This window comes from Pecten maximus, chromosome 9 (assembly GCF_902652985.1).
Source record: "Pecten maximus chromosome 9, xPecMax1.1, whole genome shotgun sequence".
In the NCBI taxonomy this organism is placed as follows: Eukaryota; Metazoa; Mollusca; class Bivalvia; order Pectinida; family Pectinidae; genus Pecten; species Pecten maximus.
Window position 1 is genome coordinate 28269840 of NC_047023.1, and position 22824 is coordinate 28292663.

Genomic DNA, 22824 nt, shown 5'->3' on the forward strand with positions numbered 1-22824 from the left:
ATGTTAGTCTTTGTTTGCTCATATTCTTCAAAAACGTCATTTAACCGAAATAGAATGATGATTTCTTTAACATATTGATATACTGTTTTTGGTCCTATCACCACCGACTGAAGAGTAGGGACCTAAAAGAATACATCTCTCTAATTATGTCATTCAATTTCTGGTTTACAAATATTAGCAGTGACACCAAGAATCAGCAAAACAATTTGTGTATATTATGTTTGTTTTATTGTTATTATGATACAATTGTAATTAGTTCATTAGTAAGGAATGGTACAGTAGTAAACATAAAATTTATACATGTAGAATTTCATCAATCAAGAGAAAAGTCATGCATTTGTTCCTGTGGGTATGGCCAGCTGTATGCCGCATGCAATTTAAATTCTATTTAACATTCATAGTTTGATTTTGATCATGTTAATTATTGTTTGACATGTTTCAAAACCTCCAAGATATTTTACACTGCTGAAAAATACCAAGGAGAAGGAATTCGTAATTAATCTATTTTTAGAAGCACTCAATTAACCAGCATTTTCCCAGCTTTTGATAATGTCGATACATAGTTTTATTAACCTGGTAAAATATCAACCGAGGACAAAGTTGACCGTCCCTGGTTGATTTTTTTAATGTTAATAAAATCATGCATTGGCCGAATCCAAAGGCTATAATTGTATATCAAGGCTACACTAGTTTTATTATTGATTTACTGTTTTGATTTTAATATCAAGGCTACACTAGTTTTATTATAGATTTACTGTTTTGATTTTTAATAATCACGCACTGAATGCAATAAACACTTGTACATGTATAATGATAGAGACCGATCTGTGAAGCATTTGTAAAAAATTCATTACATCTACTGCACAAACAGTAGTAAATTAATCACTAAAATGCATTCATTTAAATGCATTCAATATACTAATCTTCTTATGATTTAATATTCTAATGATTACAATTATTGTTTGACATGTTTCAAAACTTCCAAGATATTTTACACTGCTGGAATATACCAAGGAGAAGGAATTCGTAATTAATCTATTTTAGAAGCACTCAATTAACCAGCATGTTTCCAGCTTTTTATTGGGAATCATGTGACACTGTCTTAGCCAAACAGAGAGTGTGAAAAATAGTATTGTAAAATAAGGAGTAATGAATATTTGAGTTTAGAAGAACTTCAAATCATTATACGATGTTAAATAAAAATAAAATAAAAACGAAATTAGAGGTATGACGTGGCATATGATGAAGTGATAACGTGCATTACTACTGTTTGAGTAATCATGTTGTACAATAGTAAATGCAACAAAAAAGGTAGTGTACATGGTATAATGGGCCAATTATAATGTACAAAAATACAAATATTGCCTCTCAGATTACATCAATTAAAATGTATTTACACATCATTTATCATGCATAGAAAACGTGTAACATAAAAATGAGCATCCGTTTACATATCTTACCGAAGATGAAAATTATGCATAAGTAATACAAAGATTTTTTGAAGGTAGGATAGGAAGTTTCAAAACTAAATAATTGCATAAAAAATTTGATCGGAAGAACACCATCCCTGCTGCTAAAAGGGAAAAAAGAACATTGCAAACATTCCCAAGCACTCGACCTGAATTCTATCATTTTCCATGTTAACCTCCAGCTGGATCGAATTCCGACAAAAACATGTCTGGTTGATATTACTAACAGACAAAAGACAGGAGTTATTTGATTCAATTGTATTGTTTCGTCGTCTTAATATCTCATGTTTCATACTATTGCTTTTTCTGTTTTGCTATATTTTGATACAAGTGTTTAAAACCGAACGGACGACGCTAATAGTACCTTTCCCATGGTTATTGTTTCTTCAAGAACTTAAGGATTTGTTCATCGTTACACCTTTCACACGAGACAAGTACTCTGAAGACGAGGAAGGCCATCTCGTCACATAGTAATATTACTTACATGCTCTACATGCAAGAAGTTCAAGCTAATTTCTCTCTCTGACGTGAATTGTAAATGCAACAGGTTAACAATTATCGCTATATATCGTATTAGAACATTTCTTGTTGACTATATCTTCCATCCACATACTTACACACATCATATATTCACAAGAGAAATAACAAATTTATCTCATCAACAGTTCAACAAGATTATATAGCCGTTGAACCACTTCCGTCATCAACAATCATCCCTTGAGCCTTCTTTAGCATTTCAAAGTATGGGTTCTTTTTCGCTACACATTCCTTATCCTCCTCAGGTTCGTACTTTATTACCCGGATTCCGTCCTGTGGTCTAGTTTTGTCCTTGAGTTCTATACGGACCGAACTCTTAGAAGCCATGGCCGGGTCCTCAGAGAAGTAGTTGTACGGAAGGAGGTAGAAATTAAGGCCCATCCCTGGGGAAGGTGTGACTGGAAGGTCCTCAGTATGTGGGATATGATGTATACCCATCGTAACCCAGGCAACCAAATCCTGCAAATGGTAGAAATCATGGTTATCGGAGGCTAATATCAATATGTTTTTAAAGAAAAAATAAAAACAAAGATTAATATTTATAAACTTCTCCCTCATTGCCTACAATTATAAGAAAAAGACATTTTTATGAGTCAAGAATCAATAGTTCTAATGAAAACAACAATTATTGACCTCGATCCATTTTATGATCCATGGATGGTTAAGGCATTATAAAGATTGTAATTCGAAAATCAATCACCATACCTCGTCTTTGATGGATTCGTCGTCGTCAATAAAACTTTGAAACTGTACCACGGGATCAGCCGAGTCCATGTAGGCATACGCGGAACTGCTCCTTCTTTCCGATTCCTTGTACTGAGTGACAGCCACTTGGTACCTCGACCAGCTGGCCGCCGGCTCGTTCCCTTCGCCCTCACTGAATAGCTGCTTTACCATTCCATTGTTAACAAGGCGGTATGCTTTTGGATTTCCATAAGCGTTTTTTTCTTGTTCGTTGTAGAAGAGAAGATACTTCGGTGTCTCAAAGTTGAATTTGTATGCGCCTGCCTGTTCTGTGGCCTTGACATCACGAGTATACGTTGCCATGTGATATTCAGCGTTTGGTTTTGCGGAGTAGTCATTAGGCCTCGTGGTAGGAGCAATGTCCCATGTGGCGAATCGGTTTGTTTTTCCTTTAATGTCCACATCTACCTTGAAGTTGAAGAGATGGGTATGTAGGTTTCCGTTAATGTTATCATGTACCTGTGCTCCGTAGGGCGCTTCTTGGTCTGTGTGGAAAGTAGCTAATATATACCCTGTCGACATAGCACGCACTTCCACAACTCCATTCTGGTAGAAAATAAAATCGAATATGTAGTCATAATTCACAACAGTAAACACTGACCTCAGTGTAAGAACTACGTTTGGCATTCCTTCGTAATAGCCACCGTACCCTGCGGAATAAGACTGGTGTCGCCTCAACGGGTATCCAGTGTTTTGCTCAAACAGGCAGAAGGAGTTCTTAAATGTCACCGGTTCTTTTGATGACTCTAGGACAAACGATGTATCCATATATGTAGCATGGACTGGGCAGTCTACGCCTGGCACCAGACCTTTATCCTGGGGCCCTAACAAGGTGCAACTGTCGAAATAGTCCGGAAACATCTGTCCTGGCTTGAAACCAGAGTAAAGGACGACTATTTCCTGTAGACTGATTTCGTAAGCGATTCTCTCATTCCGGAAGCGGACGTCGTAGATCTGTGGACCAGAGACGGCAGCCATTCTGTAGTAGAACTTCCATCCCATGTACTCCACGTGGTTGTGATGTATAGCATATCTCTTTCCGTCAGGTTCAAATTGCAACGGTTCTCTCTTGAACTCTTTTTGAAATGCTGGACCACGTCTCTTCAGTTTTGAGAATGTGTTGTCATTTTCCGGTGGATAAGGAACTTTCGTTTTTTTCACAGATCCGTCTGAATAGCCAGCTGCCAGTTCCTCAAATGTACTAAATGATTGTCCATTGTACCACACCGCTTCTACCTCTGTGTTTTGTGTGTCATGATTAAAATTAACTAGAACGGCAAAATCAAGTGGATGGAGAATCAGAAAGTCTATTGTACGTAACATAGTATACCAGATTTTCCTCCCGTGAGGTACACCGGAAACTGCTGACGAAAAAGGTGCGGGGGACTGCATTGTCAAGCATTTTTCTCCGCAATCTCTAAACTTGCCGCCAAAACTCTCTAAAACTAGATCATATAAGGTTTTGTGAATGGTTTCTTCGAGGAAAACTATCTCAGATACTAATTCTGGGCCATTCAATGGCCGAAGATTGAACGGAATATTCTGTCGACGACCGGGGACTTCTTTCAAGTGGCTAGGATTCGGGAGAGGACCAACTAAATACTCTTCTACGACAGGAGGTCGCTTATCTCCCCTGAATATTGTGACAATAGCCTCCCTCTCAGGCTTAACTCCGTTGTTATCGAGATAGTTCAGTACCTTAACCTTGGCTGGAACATAAATCTCTGCTAGATACAAATAGCTGTTGTTCACTCGTGCTTTTGAAGGCTCGACTAAATTTAGACTTTTTTGTGAATGAAGATACTCCATGAGTCCACCAATCTCAACTGCAGTAAGATCGTGGAATACCGACGGGTCATCTGGCTGTTCTAGATTGATATCCTCTTTACCAGAACAGTATGGCGTCTTTTGGTCTTCCAGTTGCCTGTTCTTGACGAAGGATATAATGATAATTCCCACCAACAGACCAAGGGCACACAACAGGAGGACGAACGCCAGTAGTCGCCATCGTCCTATGGACCGCCTATACTTTTCCATCTCAGTCTTCGCTATATAACAGAAGAAAAGTGAACTTTATTATCAATAAACAACGGGGAAAGCAATTCGAACAGACATGAAACACGACATGAAAGACGTTTTCAACAATGGCAATCAATATGAGAGCCAGTCAATGAGCCAGTGAGTGTGTGTGTCAGCCATTTAGTGAGTCAGTGAGCCAGTAAGTGAGCCAGCCATTTAGTGTGGCAGTGAGCCAGTGAGTGAGTCAGTCAGCCATTTAGTAAGTTAGTCAGCCATTTGGTGTGGCAGTGAGCCAGTGAGTGAGTCAGCCATTTAGTGAGTCAATCAGCCAGTGAGTGAGTGAGTCAGCCATTTAGTGAGTTAGTCAGCCATTTAGTGAGTGAGTCAGCCAGTGAGTGAGTGAGTCAGTCAGCCATTTAGTGAGTCAGTCAGCCATTCAGTGAGTCAGTGAGCCAGTGAGTGAGTCAGCCATTTAGTGAGTCAATCAGCCATTTAGTGAGTCAGTGAGCCATTGAGTGAGTCAGTTAGCCATTTAGTGAGTCAGTCAGCCGGTGAGTCAGTCAGTCAGCCAGCCAGTGAGTGAGTGAGTCAGCCATTTAGTGAATCAGTTTGTTTTTAGCTTATTGCTGGGTTCTGATCATGATTATGATTAGTATGGTGATTAGGGGGATTCAACAGAAAAAAAACCCACAAAACACAATAAGTGTGATAAATGTGGACTTGACTTGCAAAAAGTGATCGTGATCAATTGGATCTTTTGAGAATAATGTTTGTGAAACCATACCTTTCAACAGCAGTTTCATTACAGACAAAATACACCTTACAGCGGTCTGACCACACATAAACCTAACGGTGGTCAGAATACAGACAAAATACACCTTACAGCGGTCTGACCACAAATAAACCTAACGGTGGTCAGAATACAGACAAAATACCCCTTACAGCGGTCTGACAACACATAAACCTAACGGTGGTCAGAATACAGACAAAATACCCCTTACAGCGGTCTGACCACACATAAACCTAACGGTGGTCAGAATAGAGACAAAATACACCTTACAGCGTTCTGACCACACATAAACCTAACGGTGGTCAGAATATAGACAAAATACCCCTTACAGCGGTCTGACCACACATAGACCTAACGGTGGTCAGAATACAGACAAAATACACCTTACAGCGGGCTGACTACAGACAAAATAAACCTAACGGTGGTCAGAATATAGACAAAATAAACCTAACAACGGTCTGACCACACATAGACCTAACGGTGGTCAGAATACAGACAAAATACGCCTTACAGTGGTCTGACCACACATAAACCTAACGGTGGTCAGAATACAGACAAAATACACCTTACAGCGGGCTGACTACAGACAAAATAAACCTAACGGTGGTCAGAATACAGACAAAATACGCCTTACAGCGGTCTGACCACACATAAACTTAACGGTGGTCTGACTACAGACAAAATAAACCTTACAGTGATCTGATTACAGACAAAATAAACCTAACAGTGGTCTGACTACAGACAAAATAAACCTAACAGTGATCTGATTACAGACAAAATAAACCTAACAGTGGTCTGATTACAGACAAAATAAACCTAACAGTGATCTGACTACAGACAAAATAAACCTGACAGAGGTCTGACTACAGACAAAATAAACCTTACAGTGATCTGATTACAGACAAAATAAACCTAACAGTGATCTGATTACAGACAAAATAAACCTTACAGTGATCTGATTACAGACAAAATAAACCTTACAGTGATCTGACTACAGACAAAATAAACCTAACAGTGGTCTGACTACAGACAAAATAAACCTTACAGTGATCTGATTACAGACAAAATAAACCTAACAGTGGTCTGATTACAGACAAAATAAACCTAACAGTGATCTGACTACAGACAAAATAAACCTAACAGTGATCTGACTACAGACAAAATAAACCTAACAGGGATCTGACTACAGACAAAATCAACCTAACAGTGGTCTGACTACAGACAAAATAAACCTAACAGTGGTCTGACTACAGACAAATAAACCTAACAGGGATCTGACTACAGACAAAATAAACCTAACAGCGATCTGACTACAGACAAAATACACCTTACAGCGGTCTGACCACAAATAAACCTAACGGTGGTCAGAATACAGACAAAATACACCTTACAGCGGTCTGACCACAAATAAACCTAACGGTGGTCAGAATACAGACAAAATATGCCTTACAGCGGTCTGACCACACATAAACTTAACGGTGGTCAGAATATAGACAAAATACACCTTACAGCGGTCTGACCACACATAAACCTAACGGTGGTCGGAATACAGACAAAATACACCTTACAGCGGTCTGACTACAGACAAAATAAACCTAACGGTGGTCAGAATATAGACAAAATAAACCTAACAACGGTCTGACCACACATAGACCTAACGGTCGTCAGAATACAGACAAAATACGCCTTACAGTGGTCTGACCACACATAAACCTAACGGTGGTCAAAATACAGACAAAATACACCTTACAGCGGGCTGACTACAGACAAAATCAACCTAACGGTGGTCAGAATACAGACAAAATACGCCTTACAGTGGTCTGACCACACATAAACTTAACGGTGGTCTGACTACAGACAAAATAAACCTTACAGTGATCTGATTACAGACAAAATAAACCTAACAGTGGTCTGACTACAGACAAAATAAACCTAACAGTGATCTGATTACAGACAAAATAAACCTAACAGTGGTCTGATTACAGACAAAATAAACCTAACAGTGATCTGACTACAGACAAAATAAACCTGACAGAGGTCTGACTACAGACAAAATAAACCTTACAGTGATCTGATTACAGACAAAATAAACCTAACAGTGGTCTGATTACAGACAAAATAAACCTAACAGTGATCTGACTACAGACAAAATAAACCTAACAGTGATCTGACTACAGACAAAATAAACCTAACAGTGATCTGACTACAGACAAAATAAACCTAACAGTGGTCTGACTACAGACAAAATAAACCTAACAGTGGTCTGACTACAGACAAAATAAACCTTACAGTGGTCTGACTACAGACAAAATAAACCTAACAGTGGTCTCACTACAGACAAAATAAACCTTACAGTGGTCTCACTACAGACAAAATAAACCTAACAGTGGTCTGACTACAGACAAAACAAACCTAACAGTGATCTGACTACAGACAAAATAAACCTAACAGTGATCTGACTACAGACAAATAAACCTTACAATTGTCTGATTACAGACAAAATAAACCTAACAGTGGTCTGACTACAGACAAAATAAACCTAACAGTGGTCTGACTACAGACAAAATAAACCTAACAGTGATCTGATTACAGACAAAATAAACCTTACAGTGGTCTGTCTACAGACAAAATAAACCTAACAGTGATCTGACTACAGACAAAATAAACCTAACAGTAGTCTGACTACAGACAAAATAAACCTTACAGTGATCTGATTACAGACAAAATAAACCTAACAGTGATCTGACTACAGACACAATAAACCTAACAGTGATCTGACTACAAACAAAATAAACCTAACAGGTGTCTGACTACAGACAAAATAAACCTAACAGTGATCTGACTACAGACAAAATAAACCTAACAGTGGTCTGACTACAGACAAAATAAACCTTACAGTGATCTGACTACAGACAAAATAAACCTTACAGTGGTCTGACTACAGACAAAATAAACCTAACAGGGATCTGACTACAGACAAAATAAACCTAACAGTGGTCTGACTACAGACAAAATAAACCTAACAGTGGTCTGACTACAGACAAAATAAACCTTACAGTGATCTGACTACAGACAAAATAAACCTAACAGTGATCTGACTACAGACAAAATAAACCTAACAGTGGTCTGACTACAGACAAAATAAACCTAACAGTGGTCTGACTACAAACAAAATAAACCTAACAGTGATCTGACTACAGACAAAATAAACCTAACAGTGATCTGACTACAGACAAAATAAACCTAACAGTGGTCTGATTACAGACAAAATAAACCTTACAGTGATCTGATTACAGACAAAATAAACCTAACAGTGGTCTGATTACAGACAAAATAAACCTAACAGTGATCTGACTACAGACAAAATAAACCTAACAGTGATCTGACTACAGACAAAATAAACCTAACAGGGATCTGACTACAGACAAAATCAACCTAACAGTGGTCTGACTACAGACAAAATAAACCTAACAGTGGTCTGACTACAGACAAATAAACCTAACAGGGATCTGACTACAGACAAAATAAACCTAACAGCGGTCTGACTACAGACAAAATACACCTTACAGCGGTCTGACCACACATAAACCTAACGGTGGTCAGAATACAGAAAAAATACACCTTACAGCGGTCTGACCACAAATAAACCTAACGGTGGTCAGAATACAGACAAAATATGCCTTACAGCGGTCTGACCACACATAAACTTAACGGTGGTCAGAATATAGACAAAATACACCTTACAGCGGTCTGACCACACATAAACCTAACGGTGGTCAGAATACAGACAAAATACACCTTACAGCGGTCTGACTACAGACAAAATAAACCTAACGGTGGTCAGAATATAGACAAAATAAACCTAACAACGGTCTGACCACACATAGACCTAACGGTCGTCAGAATACAGACAAAATACGCCTTACAGTGGTCTGACCACACATAAACCTAACGGTGGTCAAAATACAGACAAAATACACCTTACAGCGGGCTGACTACAGACAAAATCAACCTAACGGTGGTCAGAATACAGACAAAATACGCCTTACAGTGGTCTGACCACACATAAACTTAACGGTGGTCTGACTACAGACAAAATAAACCTTACAGTGATCTGATTACAGACAAAATAAACCTAACAGTGGTCTGACTACAGACAAAATAAACCTAACAGTGATCTGATTACAGACAAAATAAACCTAACAGTGGTCTGATTACAGACAAAATAAACCTAACAGTGATCTGACTACAGACAAAATAAACCTGACAGAGGTCTGACTACAGACAAAATAAACCTTACAGTGATCTGATTACAGACAAAATAAACCTAACAGTGGTCTGATTACAGACAAAATAAACCTAACAGTGATCTGGCTACAGACAAAATAAACCTAACAGTGATCTGATTACAGACAAAATAAACCTAACAGTGATCTGACTACAGACAAAATAAACCTAACAGTGGTCTGACTACAGACAAAATAAACCTAACAGTGGTCTGACTACAGACAAATAAACCTTACAGTGGTCTGACTACAGACAAAATAAACCTAACAGTGGTCTCACTACAGACAAAATAAACCTTACAGTGGTCTCACTACAGACAAAATAAACCTAACAGTGGTCTGACTACAGACAAAACAAACCTAACAGTGATCTGACTACAGACAAAATAAACCTAACAGTGATCTGACTACAGACAAATAAACCTTACAAGTGTCTGATTACAGACAAAATAAACCTAACAGTGGTCTGACTACAGACAAAATAAACCTAACAGTGGTCTGATTACAGACAAAATAAACCTAACAGTGATCTGATTACAGACAAAATAAACCTTACAGTGGTCTGTCTACAGACAAAATAAACCTAACAGTGATCTGACTACAGACAAAATAAACCTAACAGTAGTCTGACTACAGACAAAATAAACCTTACAGTGATCTGATTACAGACAAAATAAACCTAACAGTGATCTGACTACAGACAAAATAAACCTAACAGTGATCTGACTACAGACAAAATAAACCTAACAGGGATCTGACTACAGACAAAATCAACCTAACAGTGGTCTGACTACAGACAAAATAAACCTAACAGTGGTCTGACTACAGACAAATAAACCTAACAGGGATCTGACTACAGACAAAATAAACCTAACAGCGGTCTGACTACAGACAAAATACACCTTACAGCGGTCTGACCACACATAAACCTAACGGTGGTCAGAATACAGAAAAAATACACCTTACAGCGGTCTGACCACAAATAAACCTAACGGTGGTCAGAATACAGACAAAATATGCCTTACAGCGGTCTGACCACACATAAACTTAACGGTGGTCAGAATATAGACAAAATACACCTTACAGCGGTCTGACCACACATAAACCTAACGGTGGTCAGAATACAGACAAAATACACCTTACAGCGGTCTGACTACAGACAAAATAAACCTAACGGTGGTCAGAATATAGACAAAATAAACCTAACAACGGTCTGACCACACATAGACCTAACGGTCGTCAGAATACAGACAAAATACGCCTTACAGTGGTCTGACCACACATAAACCTAACGGTGGTCAAAATACAGACAAAATACACCTTACAGCGGGCTGACTACAGACAAAATCAACCTAACGGTGGTCAGAATACAGACAAAATACGCCTTACAGTGGTCTGACCACACATAAACTTAACGGTGGTCTGACTACAGACAAAATAAACCTTACAGTGATCTGATTACAGACAAAATAAACCTAACAGTGGTCTGACTACAGACAAAATAAACCTAACAGTGATCTGATTACAGACAAAATAAACCTAACAGTGGTCTGATTACAGACAAAATAAACCTAACAGTGATCTGACTACAGACAAAATAAACCTGACAGAGGTCTGACTACAGACAAAATAAACCTTACAGTGATCTGATTACAGACAAAATAAACCTAACAGTGGTCTGATTACAGACAAAATAAACCTAACAGTGATCTGACTACAGACAAAATAAACCTAACAGTGATCTGACTACAGACAAAATAAACCTAACAGTGATCTGACTACAGACAAAATAAACCTAACAGTGGTCTGACTACAGACAAAATAAACCTAACAGTGGTCTGACTACAGACAAATAAACCTTACAGTGGTCTGACTACAGACAAAATAAACCTAACAGTGGTCTCACTACAGACAAAATAAACCTTACAGTGGTCTCACTACAGACAAAATAAACCTAACAGTGGTCTGACTACAGACAAAACAAACCTAACAGTGATCTGACTACAGACAAAATAAACCTAACAGTGATCTGACTACAGACAAATAAACCTTACAATTGTCTGATTACAGACAAAATAAACCTAACAGTGGTCTGACTACAGACAAAATAAACCTAACAGTGGTCTGATTACAGACAAAATAAACCTAACAGTGATCTGATTACAGACAAAATAAACCTTACAGTGGTCTGTCTACAGACAAAATAAACCTAACAGTGATCTGACTACAGACAAAATAAACCTAACAGTAGTCTGACTACAGACAAAATAAACCTTACAGTGATCTGATTACAGACAAAATAAACCTAACAGTGATCTGACTACAGACACAATAAACCTAACAGTGATCTGACTACAAACAAAATAAACCTAACAGGTGTCTGACTACAGACACAATAAACCTAACAGTGATCTGACTACAGACAAAATAAACCTAACAGTGGTCTGACTACAGACAAAATAAACCTTACAGTGATCTGACTACAGACAAAATAAACCTTACAGTGGTCTGACTACAGACAAAATAAACCTAACAGGGATCTGACTACAGACAAAATAAACCTAACAGTGGTCTGACTACAGACAAAATAAACCTAACAGTGGTCTCACTACAGACAAAATAAACCTTACAGTGATCTGACTACAGACAAAATAAACCTAACAGTGATCTGACTACAGACAAAATAAACCTAACAGTGGTCTGACTACAGACAAAATAAACCTAACAGTGGTCTGATTACAGACAAAATAAACCTAACAGTGATCTGACTACAGACAAAATAAACCTAACAGTGGTCTGACTACAAACAAAATAAACCTAACAGTGATCTGACTACAGACACAATAAACCTAACAGTGGTCTGACTACAGACACAATAAACCTAACAGTGGTCTGACTACAGACACAATAAACCTAACAGTGGTCTGACTACAGACAAAATAAACCTAACAGTGATCTGACTACAGACAAAATAAACCTGACAGAGGTCTGACTACAGACAAAATAAACCTAACAGTGGTCTGACTACAGACAAAATAAACCTTACAGTGATCTGACTACAGACAAAATAAACCTAACAGTGATCTGACTACCGACAAAATAAACCTAACAGTGATCTGATTACAGACAAAATAAACCTTACAGTGGTCTGTCTACAGACAAAATAAACCTAACAGTGATCTGACTACAGACAAAATAAACCTAACAGTAGTCTGACTACAGACAAAATAAACCTTACAGTGATCTGATTACAGACAAAATAAACCTAACAGTGATCTGACTACAGACACAATAAACCTAACAGTGATCTGACTACAAACAAAATAAACCTTACAGGTGTCTGACTACAGACACAATAAACCTAACAGTGATCTGACTACAGACAAAATAAACCTAACAGTGGTCTGACTACAGACAAAATAAACCTTACAGTGATCTGACTACAGACAAAATAAACCTTACAGTGGTCTGACTACAGACAAAATAAACCTAACAGGGATCTGACTACAGACAAAATAAACCTAACAGTGGTCTGACTACAGACAAAATAAACCTAACAGTGGTCTCACTACAGACAAAATAAACCTTACAGTGATCTGACTACAGACAAAATAAACCTAACAGTGATCTGACTACAGACAAAATAAACCTAACAGTGGTCTGACTACAGACAAAATAAACCTAACAGTGGTCTGACTACAAACAAAATAAACCTAACAGTGATCTGACTACAGACAAAATAAACCTAACAGTGATCTGACTACAGAAAAAATAAACCTAACAGTGGTCTGACTACAGACAAAATAAACCTAACAGTGATCTGATTACAGACAAAATAAACCTAACAGTGGTCTGATTACAGACAAAATAAACCTAACAGTGATCTGACTACAGACAAAATAAACCTAACAGTGGTCTGACTACAAACAAAATAAACCTAACAGTGATCTGACTACAGACACAATAAACCTAACAGTGGTCTGACTACAGACACAATAAACCTAACAGTGGTCTGACTACAGACACAATAAACCTAACAGTGGTCTGACTACAGACAAAATAAACCTAACAGTGATCTGACTACAGACAAAATAAACCTGACAGAGGTCTGACTACAGACAAAATAAACCTAACAGTGATCTGACTACAGACAAAATAAACCTTACAGTGATCTGACTACAGACAAAATAAACCTAACAGTGATCTGACTACCGACAAAATAAACCTAACAGGGATCTGACTACAGACAAAATAAACATTACAATGGTCTGACTACAGACAAAATAAACCTAACAGTGGTCTCACTACAAACAAAATAAACCTTACAGTGATCTGACTACAGACAAAATAAACCTAACAGTGACCTGACTACAGACAAAATAAACCTTATAGTAGTCTGACTACAGACAAAATAAACCTTACAGCGGTCTGACTACAGACAAAATAAACCTAACAGTGATCTGACTACAGACAAAATAAACCTAACAGTGATCTGACTACAGACAAAATAAACCTAACAGTGATCTGACTACAGACAAAATAAACCTTACAGTGATCTGACTACAGACAAAATAAACCTTACAGCGGTCTGACTACAGACAAAATAAACCTTACAGCGGTCTGACTACAGACAAAATAAACCTAACAGTGATCTGACTACAGACTAAATAAACCTAACAGGTGTCTGACTACCGACAAAATAAACCTAACAGTGATCTGACTACAGACAAAATAAACCTTACAGTGGTCTGACTACAGACAAAATAAACCTTACAGTGGTCTGACTACAGACAAAATAAACCTAACAGTGGTCTGACTACAGACAAAATAAACCTAACAGTGATCTGACTACAAACAAAATAAACCTAACAGTGATCTGACTACAGACAAATAAACCTTACAAGTGTCTGATTACAGACAAAATAAACCTAACAGTGGTCTGACTACAGACAAAATAAACCTTACAGTGATCTGACTACAGACAAAATAAACCTTACAGTGGTCTGACTACAGACAAAATAAACCTAACAGGGATCTGATTACAGACAAATAAACCTTACAAGTGTCTGATTACAGACAAAATAAACCTAACAGTGGTCTGACTACAGACAAAATAAACCTTACAGTGATCTGACTACAGACAAAATAAACCTTACAGTGGTCTGACTACAGACAAAATAAACCTAACAGTGATCTGATTACAGACAAAATAAACCTTACAGTGATCTGACTACAGACAAAATAAACCTAACAGTGATCTGACTACAGACAAAATAAACCTAACAGTGGTCTGACTACAGACAAAATAAACCTAACAGTGGTCTCACTACAGACAAAATAAACCTTACAGTGATCTGACTACAGACAAAATAAACCTAACAGTGGTCTGACTACAGACAAAATAAACCTAACAGTGGTCTCACTACAGACAAAATAAACCTTACAGTGATCTGACTACAGACAAAATAAACCCAACAGTGGTCTGACTACAGACAAAATAAACCCAACAGTGGTGTGACTACAGACAAAATAAACCTAACAGGGATCTCAATACAGACAAAATAAACCTTACAGTGGTCTGACTACAGACAAAATAAACCTAACAGTGATCTGACTACAGACAAAATAAACCTAACAGTGATCTGACTACAGACAAAATAAACCTTACAGTGGTCTGACTACAGACAAAATAAACCTAACAGTGATCTGACTACAGACAAAATAAACCTAACAGTGATCTGACTACAGACAAAATAAACCTAACAGTGATCTGACTACAGACAAAATAAACCTAACAGGTGTCTGACTACAGACAAAATAAACCTTACAGTGATCTGACTACAGACACAATAAACCTAACAGTGATCTGACTACAGACAAAATAAATCTTACAGGTGTCTGACTACAGACAAAATAAACCTGAAAACGATACGAAAAATCAATGATGTGTTTTGTTATTTAAATATTTTCCCTGGTTGAATTTGAATTTTACAATTCCCAGTATACTACATATTGTGTAATCCCTTTCCCTTACATATACACCAATGTACATCGTATATATACGTGTGTGAACTGTAATCTAATATGGCAATTACTTGTACTGGTCCGTAAATTGGCTCAATTTGAAAGTTGATTGTAAGTAATGTTGATAAATGATAGTAAATTATGTGAACCACACAATATATATATATTACAATAGAATTATAAATTATTCAGTGACTACACAATGTATAGGTCAGGAATTGGGGATAAAAAGCCACGTATAACATGTCAGAAGGAGAAAGTAAGAGGGCTCAACAATCTCATATCCCTCTCTGTAAATCTCTTTACGCCTTCTTTAAATAGGCAGGTGTATTGATGGCAAGGAGCTGTGAAGATGAAATTGTATTAGCGTTTGACTATAATGATATATATTTTATACGTGCTCAGTGTATGTCTGGTCAAGTCATGTTTCTGGGTTACGTCAGCGTGCTATTGACATAATCTAGTCATGTTTATTGTTGACATGACGCATAACTTTCTTGATATTACACAATATTTCATCACTGGGTAATCCATTCGACTCAACACAAGGGTGAGACAAAAGTAGGAGAAGATAACGTCGTATTCAATAGCTGCACGCCTTCTCGGTTACACACACGCACACGTGTTAACATTTTCGGTCACACACCAATAAGTGCTTCCGTTCTCGGTCACACATGCGTACACGTGTTAGCGTTCTCGGTCACAACCACACACGTGTTATGGTTCTCGGTCACACTTACGTACACGTGTTAGCGTTCCTGGTCACATCCTTTCACGTGTTATCTTTATCGGTCACACATATACACATGCTAGCGTTCTTGGTCAAACATGCGTACACGTGTTAGCTTTCTCGGTCACATACACGTACACGTTTCAGCGTTCTCGGTCACACCCATACTCGTGTTAGCGTTCTCGGTCAAACATGCGTACACGTTTTAGCGTTCTCGGTCTCACATGCGTACACGTTTTAGCGTTCTCGGTCTCACATGTGTACACGTGTAAGCGTTCTCAGTCACACACACGAACACGTGTTAGCGTTCTCGGTCATATACACGTACACGTGTTAGCGTTCTCGGTCAAACATGCGTACACGTTTTAGCGTTCTCGGTCTCACATGCGTACACGTTTTAGCGTTCTCGGTCTCACATGTGTACACGTGTAAGCGTTCTCAGTCACACACACGAACACGTGTTAGCGTTCTCGGTCATATACACGTACACGTGTTAGCGTTCTCGGTCACACACACGTACACGTTTTAGCGTTCTCGGTCATATACACGTACACGTGTTAGAGTTCTCGGTCACACACACGTACACGTGTTAGCGTTCTCGGTCATATACACGTACACGTTTTTGCGTTATCAGTCACACACACGTTCACATGTTAGCATTATCGGTCACACATTAGTACACGTGTAAGCGCTCTCAGCTATACACACGTACATACAAATGTATGTCGGATACCGATCAACATTTTTACGGTTAGATGATGAAATGTATTCTCGAAAGCTACATGTAAATATACTATAAAATAATCCTTTAAAAATTACCTTTAATGTAAGCTTTTTGATAAACTTAGCAAATGTTGCATGCAAATTCGATTTTTTAACTCTATAAATTACAATAAAAAGTATATCATAATCTACACATGAAATTTCTCTTGTTTTTGCAATGACATTAAATTCGCTCGAACGCCATATCGGTTATCTGTGGATATACGTGTGTACGAATGCACTTGTGATGAAAACAGCTGATGATGAATGTACAGACAGGTAAGCGGTTTATCGAGCGACATCTTTGTTTGGTGATTACCTTACAGATAGTAGGCTGGATCTGTTCATACAGGTTTTGAGCTAAGTAAGCCGCAATTTAAAAAGAAAAATAATCTGCATGTTATTTTGTCAAAAAATGTTGTTTATATATTTATGCGTGCAATGTTGACCTTTAAAAGGGAGAATCTCCATATTTCATGTAATGATTAATAACTACAGATACATATAAATGTAGTTTGGGTTGTTATATCGACTACCATTTCATTGTGGACAAAATTCCTGAATTAACATCCATGTAAAATAATGTTGTCAATTTTTTTCACCACTGAAGCTTTCTTACGTTATCTTGTTTTGTTTGTTTCAATGTCATCTATTTGTATATAAGTATGTGTTTGATAAAGGGAAGAATGTCTCGAACCGCTGACAAATGGCTTGGTCTGCACTCTCGCTATTACTTACACATATACATTTGATGTTTCTGATGCCCAAATGTACTTTGAATGTCAAGAAAACTACTTGCAAGGTTTAGCACAATTCCCAATACCTTCTAATGTAAAACCTTAGTTCAAAATTTCTATAAACTTTGATCATAGGCATTTGTTAGTATGTATAGAAAACATATTAGCCCCTACTCCTACTCCATAGTAGGGGCTATTATTTTTTTCTGTTAATACTAACCAGATACAGACACCTTAACTTCGCTAGCCAAGGGTGTTCAATACGATACTCTCCTATTGAACAGCCTTAGCCAGCGAAGTTGCAGACACCTGTGCTTTACTCAAGAAGTTTTTATTACATAGACACAATGTACAATCTATAAGAGATACAGATTTCCCCTTCGACATTTTCGTGATTATTACAAGATACAGCATAATTAACTCTCGAAGTTGGAGTATCCTATACTTGTTTTGTATAATGCGTTGCACAATGTCTCAGAAACCACAACTACATAAATAAACAACGCTTACCTTCAGTATCGTAATAAGTTTTGAATGACATCGTTGCAGAAATGCGATGTGTTTCACCGTGAATCGCACCATAAACGTGTGTTCATACTAGTGTCGAAATAATATCTAATAATGTAACACTGCTTGGAGCGATGAACATTCGTAAGATGGCGCATTATCAGCATTAGAATATGAATGATTTTATTTCAAAAGTTGTTTTATGACATTTAATTAAGATTTAGGACCGAAGTCTTAAAGCGACAATAGCTGTAGATTTCATACTCGTTAAAGCGACAATAGCTTTAGATGTCATACTCATTAAAGCGACAATAGCTGTATATTCCATACTCATTAAAGTGACAATAGCTCTAGATTCCATATTCATTGAAGCGACAATACTTGTAGATTTCATACTCATTAAAGCGACAATTACTGTAGATTTCATACTCTTTAAAGCGACAGTAGCTGTAGATTACATACTCATTAAAGCGACAATAGCTGTAGATTTCATACTCATTAAAGCGAAAATAGCTGTATATTCCATACTCATTGAAGGGACAATAGTTGTAGATTTCATACTCATTAAAGCGACAATTGCTGTAGATTTCATACTCATTAAAGCGACAATAGCTGTAGATTTCATAGTCATTAAAGCGACAATATCTGTAGATTTCATACTCATTTAAGCGACAATAGCTGTAGATTTCATACTCATTTAAGCGACAATAGCTGTAGATTTCATACTCGTTAAAGCGGCTATAATTGTAGATTTCATACTCATTAAAGCGACAATAACTGAAGATTCCATACTCATTGAAGCGACAATAGTTGTAGATTTCATACTCATTAAAGCGACGATTGCTGTAGATTTTATACTCATTAAAGCGACAACAGCTATAGATTTCATTCTCATTAAAGCGACAATAGCTATAGATTTCATACTCATTAAAGCGACAATATCTGTAGATTTAATTCTCATTCAAGCGACAATAGCTGTAGATTTCATAACTCATTTAAGCGAAAAAAGCTGTAGATTTCATACTTATTAAAGCGACAATACCTGTAGATTTCATACTCATTAAAGCGAAAAAGCTGTAGATTTCATACTCATTAAAGCGACAATAACTGAAGATTTCATACTCATTAAAGCGACAATACCTGTAGATTTCATACTCATTAAAGCGACAATAGCTGTTGATTTCATAACTCGAAAAAGCTGTAGATTTCATACTTATTAAAGCGACAATACCTGTAGATTTCATACTCATTAAAGCGAAAAAGCTGTAGATTTCATACTCATTAAAGCGACAATAACTGAAGATTTCATACTCATTAAAGCGACAATAGCTGTAGATTTCATACTCATTAAAGCGACAATAGCTGTAGATTTCATACTCATTAAAGCGACAATAACTGAAGATTTCATACTCATTAAAGCGACAATACCTGTCGATTTCATACTCATTAAAGCGACAATACCTGTAGCTTTCATACTCATTAAAGCGACAATAGCTGTAGATTTCATACTCATTAAAGCGACAATAGCTGTAGCTTTCATACTCATTAAAGTAATTAAGCGGTGATTTATTCTTAGAGATAATGAAATGAGTTTAAGATAAAAGCAATGAACAAACCCATGACATAAAAAATCAATCAATCACTACCAAGTATTGAAGATATTACGCATGAAACAATGATCTTTACAGTACGTCGTCGCTTAAATATGCTGGTTCATGGTTTGGCAAGTGTTCAATTTTCATTTAAATCAAATTTCAATCAGATGAGTAGATATATATTTGTTTGTATATATAGCCAGCCAGACACTCCACTAATCGACCTCTCGTGATGTAAATTATACAACATTCTCTAATCTTTTTTACAGTTTGTGTTCCAGACGAAATGTAATACTTCTGAAACCGACAACGTCACTGTTAAGAACATATGTGAACAATTGTTTGCAGATTCATACAGTGCGCATTGCCTTGAAGTTGCTACATTGCTGTGTAGATTATGATTCTCAGTAATAAAGTGGATTATGCTCCGGTAAAATATAAGTTAAACATGTAGAGCTTCAACCACAAATTACCATTTCAATGTGAATTACTAGCGGAATAGATCTAAAACAAGATTTAAGTTACCTTGTGGTGTAGCGAGCTCCGACCCTGCACTTCTGTTTTAGGTTATCGTACGGTAGACAGGTTACGTGGGATTTTAACACACAGACACTAGCTAAACCAATATATATCGTGACCTGAACAGAGATAAATATTATCACCGGCGACAGATATCAGGAGCTACACATATACAAAGTTGAAGGCAATGTCCTAGATAATACATACATGTACGTGATGGATATATGTCCTCTAACGGAATTTATTGATAAAGCAGGTACACATACGGGTAACCGTACCTGTATGTATGTTTTAATTACTTATTTAGGACATCACCCCTCACCAGTACCTGTAGGTGTGTTTTAACTACTTATTTAGGACATCACCCCTCACCAGTACCTGTAGGTGTGTTTTAACTACTTATTTAGGACATTACCCCTCACCAGTACCTGTAAGTGTGTTTTAACTACTTATTTAGGACATTACCCCTCACCAGTACCTGTATGTGTGTTTTAACTACTTATTTAGGACATCACCCCTCACCAGTACCTGTAGGTGTGTTTTAACTACTTATTTAGGACATTACCCCTCACCAGTACCTGTAAGTGTGTTTTAACTACTTATTTAGGACATTACCCCTCACCAGTACCTGTATGTGTGTTTTAACTACTTATTTAGGACATTACCCCTCACCAGTACCTGTATGTGTGTTTTAACTACTTATTTAGGACATTACCCCTCACCAGTACCTGTATGTGTGTTTTAATTACTTATTTAGGACATCACCCCTCACCAGTACCTGTATGTGTGTTTTAACTACTTATTTAGGACATCACCCCTCACCAGTACCTGTATGTATGTTTTAACTACTTATTTAGGACATTACCCCTCACCAGTACCTGTAGGTGTGTTTTAACTACTTATTTAGGACATTACCCCTCACCAGTACCTCTATGTATGTTTTAACTACTTATTTAGGACATAACCCCTCACCAGTACCTGTAGGTGTGTTTTAACTACTTATTTAGGATATTGCCCCTCACCATTACCTGTATGTATGTTTTAACTACTTATTTAGGACATTACCCCTCACCAGTACCTGTAGGTGTGTTTTAACTACTTATTTAGGATATTGCCCCTCACCATTACCTGTATGTGTGTTTTAACTACTTATTTAGGACATAACCCCTCACCAGTACCTCTATGTATGTTTTAACTACTTATTTAGGACATACCCCCTCACCAGTACCTGTATGTGTGTTTTAACTACTTATTTAGGACATTATCCCTCACCAGTACCTCGATGTTAGTTTTAACTACTTATTTAGGACATCACCCCTCACCAGTACCTCGATGTTAGTTTTAACTACTTATTTAGGACATTATCCCTCACCAGTACCTGTAGGTGTGTTTTAACTACTTATTTAGGACATTACCCATCACCAGTACCTCGATGTTAGTTTTAACTACTTATTTAGGACATTACCCCTCACCAGTACCTGTATGTGTGTTATAACTACTTATTTAGGACATTACCCCTCACCAGTACCTGTATGTGTGCTTTAACTACTTATTTAGGACATCACCACTCACCAGTACCTGTATGTGTGTTATAACTACTTATTTAGGACATTATCCCTCACCAGTACCTGTATGTGTGTTTTAACTACTTATTTAGGACATTACCCCTCACCAGTACCTCGATGTTAGTTTTAACTACTTATTTAGGACATTACCCCTCACCAGTACCTGTATGTGTGTTTTAACTACTTATTTAGGACATAACCCCTCACCATTACCTGTATGTGTGTTTTAACTACTTATTTAGGACACTACCGCTCATCATTACCTGTATGTGTGTTTTAACTACTAATTTAGGACATTACCCCTCACCAGTACCTGTATGTGTGTTTTAAGTACTTATTTAGGACATCACCCCTCACCAGTACCTGTAGGTGTGTTTTAACTACTTATTTAGGACATTATCCCTCACCAGTACCTGTAGGTGTGTTTTAACTACTTATTTAGGACATTACCCCTCACCAGTACCTGTATGTGTGTTTTAACTACTTATTTAGGACATTACCCCTCACCAGTACCTGTATGTGTGTTTTAACTACTTATTT

General features: G+C 37.3%; 1 protein-coding gene across 1 annotated transcript; it reads right to left on the reverse strand.

Moving 5' to 3' along the window:
• Positions 1–546: 546 nt before the first annotated feature.
• On the reverse strand, positions 547–20826 carry LOC117334094 (putative amine oxidase [copper-containing]). The gene is made up of 3 exons (XM_033893539.1): positions 20726–20826; positions 2712–4798; positions 547–2465 (listed from the first exon to the last, which is right to left on the reverse strand). Exons 2-3 carry the CDS (start codon positions 4785–4787, stop codon positions 2145–2147), a joined length of 2397 nt encoding a protein of 798 aa, XP_033749430.1. The 5' UTR covers positions 4788–4798; positions 20726–20826; the 3' UTR covers positions 547–2144.
• Between the last annotated feature and the right edge of the window lie 1998 nt (positions 20827–22824).

Coding starts and splice junctions, on each gene's coding strand:
- LOC117334094 (XM_033893539.1), bottom strand. CDS start 4,787: ATGGAAAAGTATAGGCGGTCCATAGGACGATGGCGACTACTGGCGTTC. Junction 2,466..2,711: donor ACGAATCCATCAAAGACGAG/GTATGGTGATTG, acceptor TACCATTTGCAG/GATTTGGTTGCCTGGGTTAC.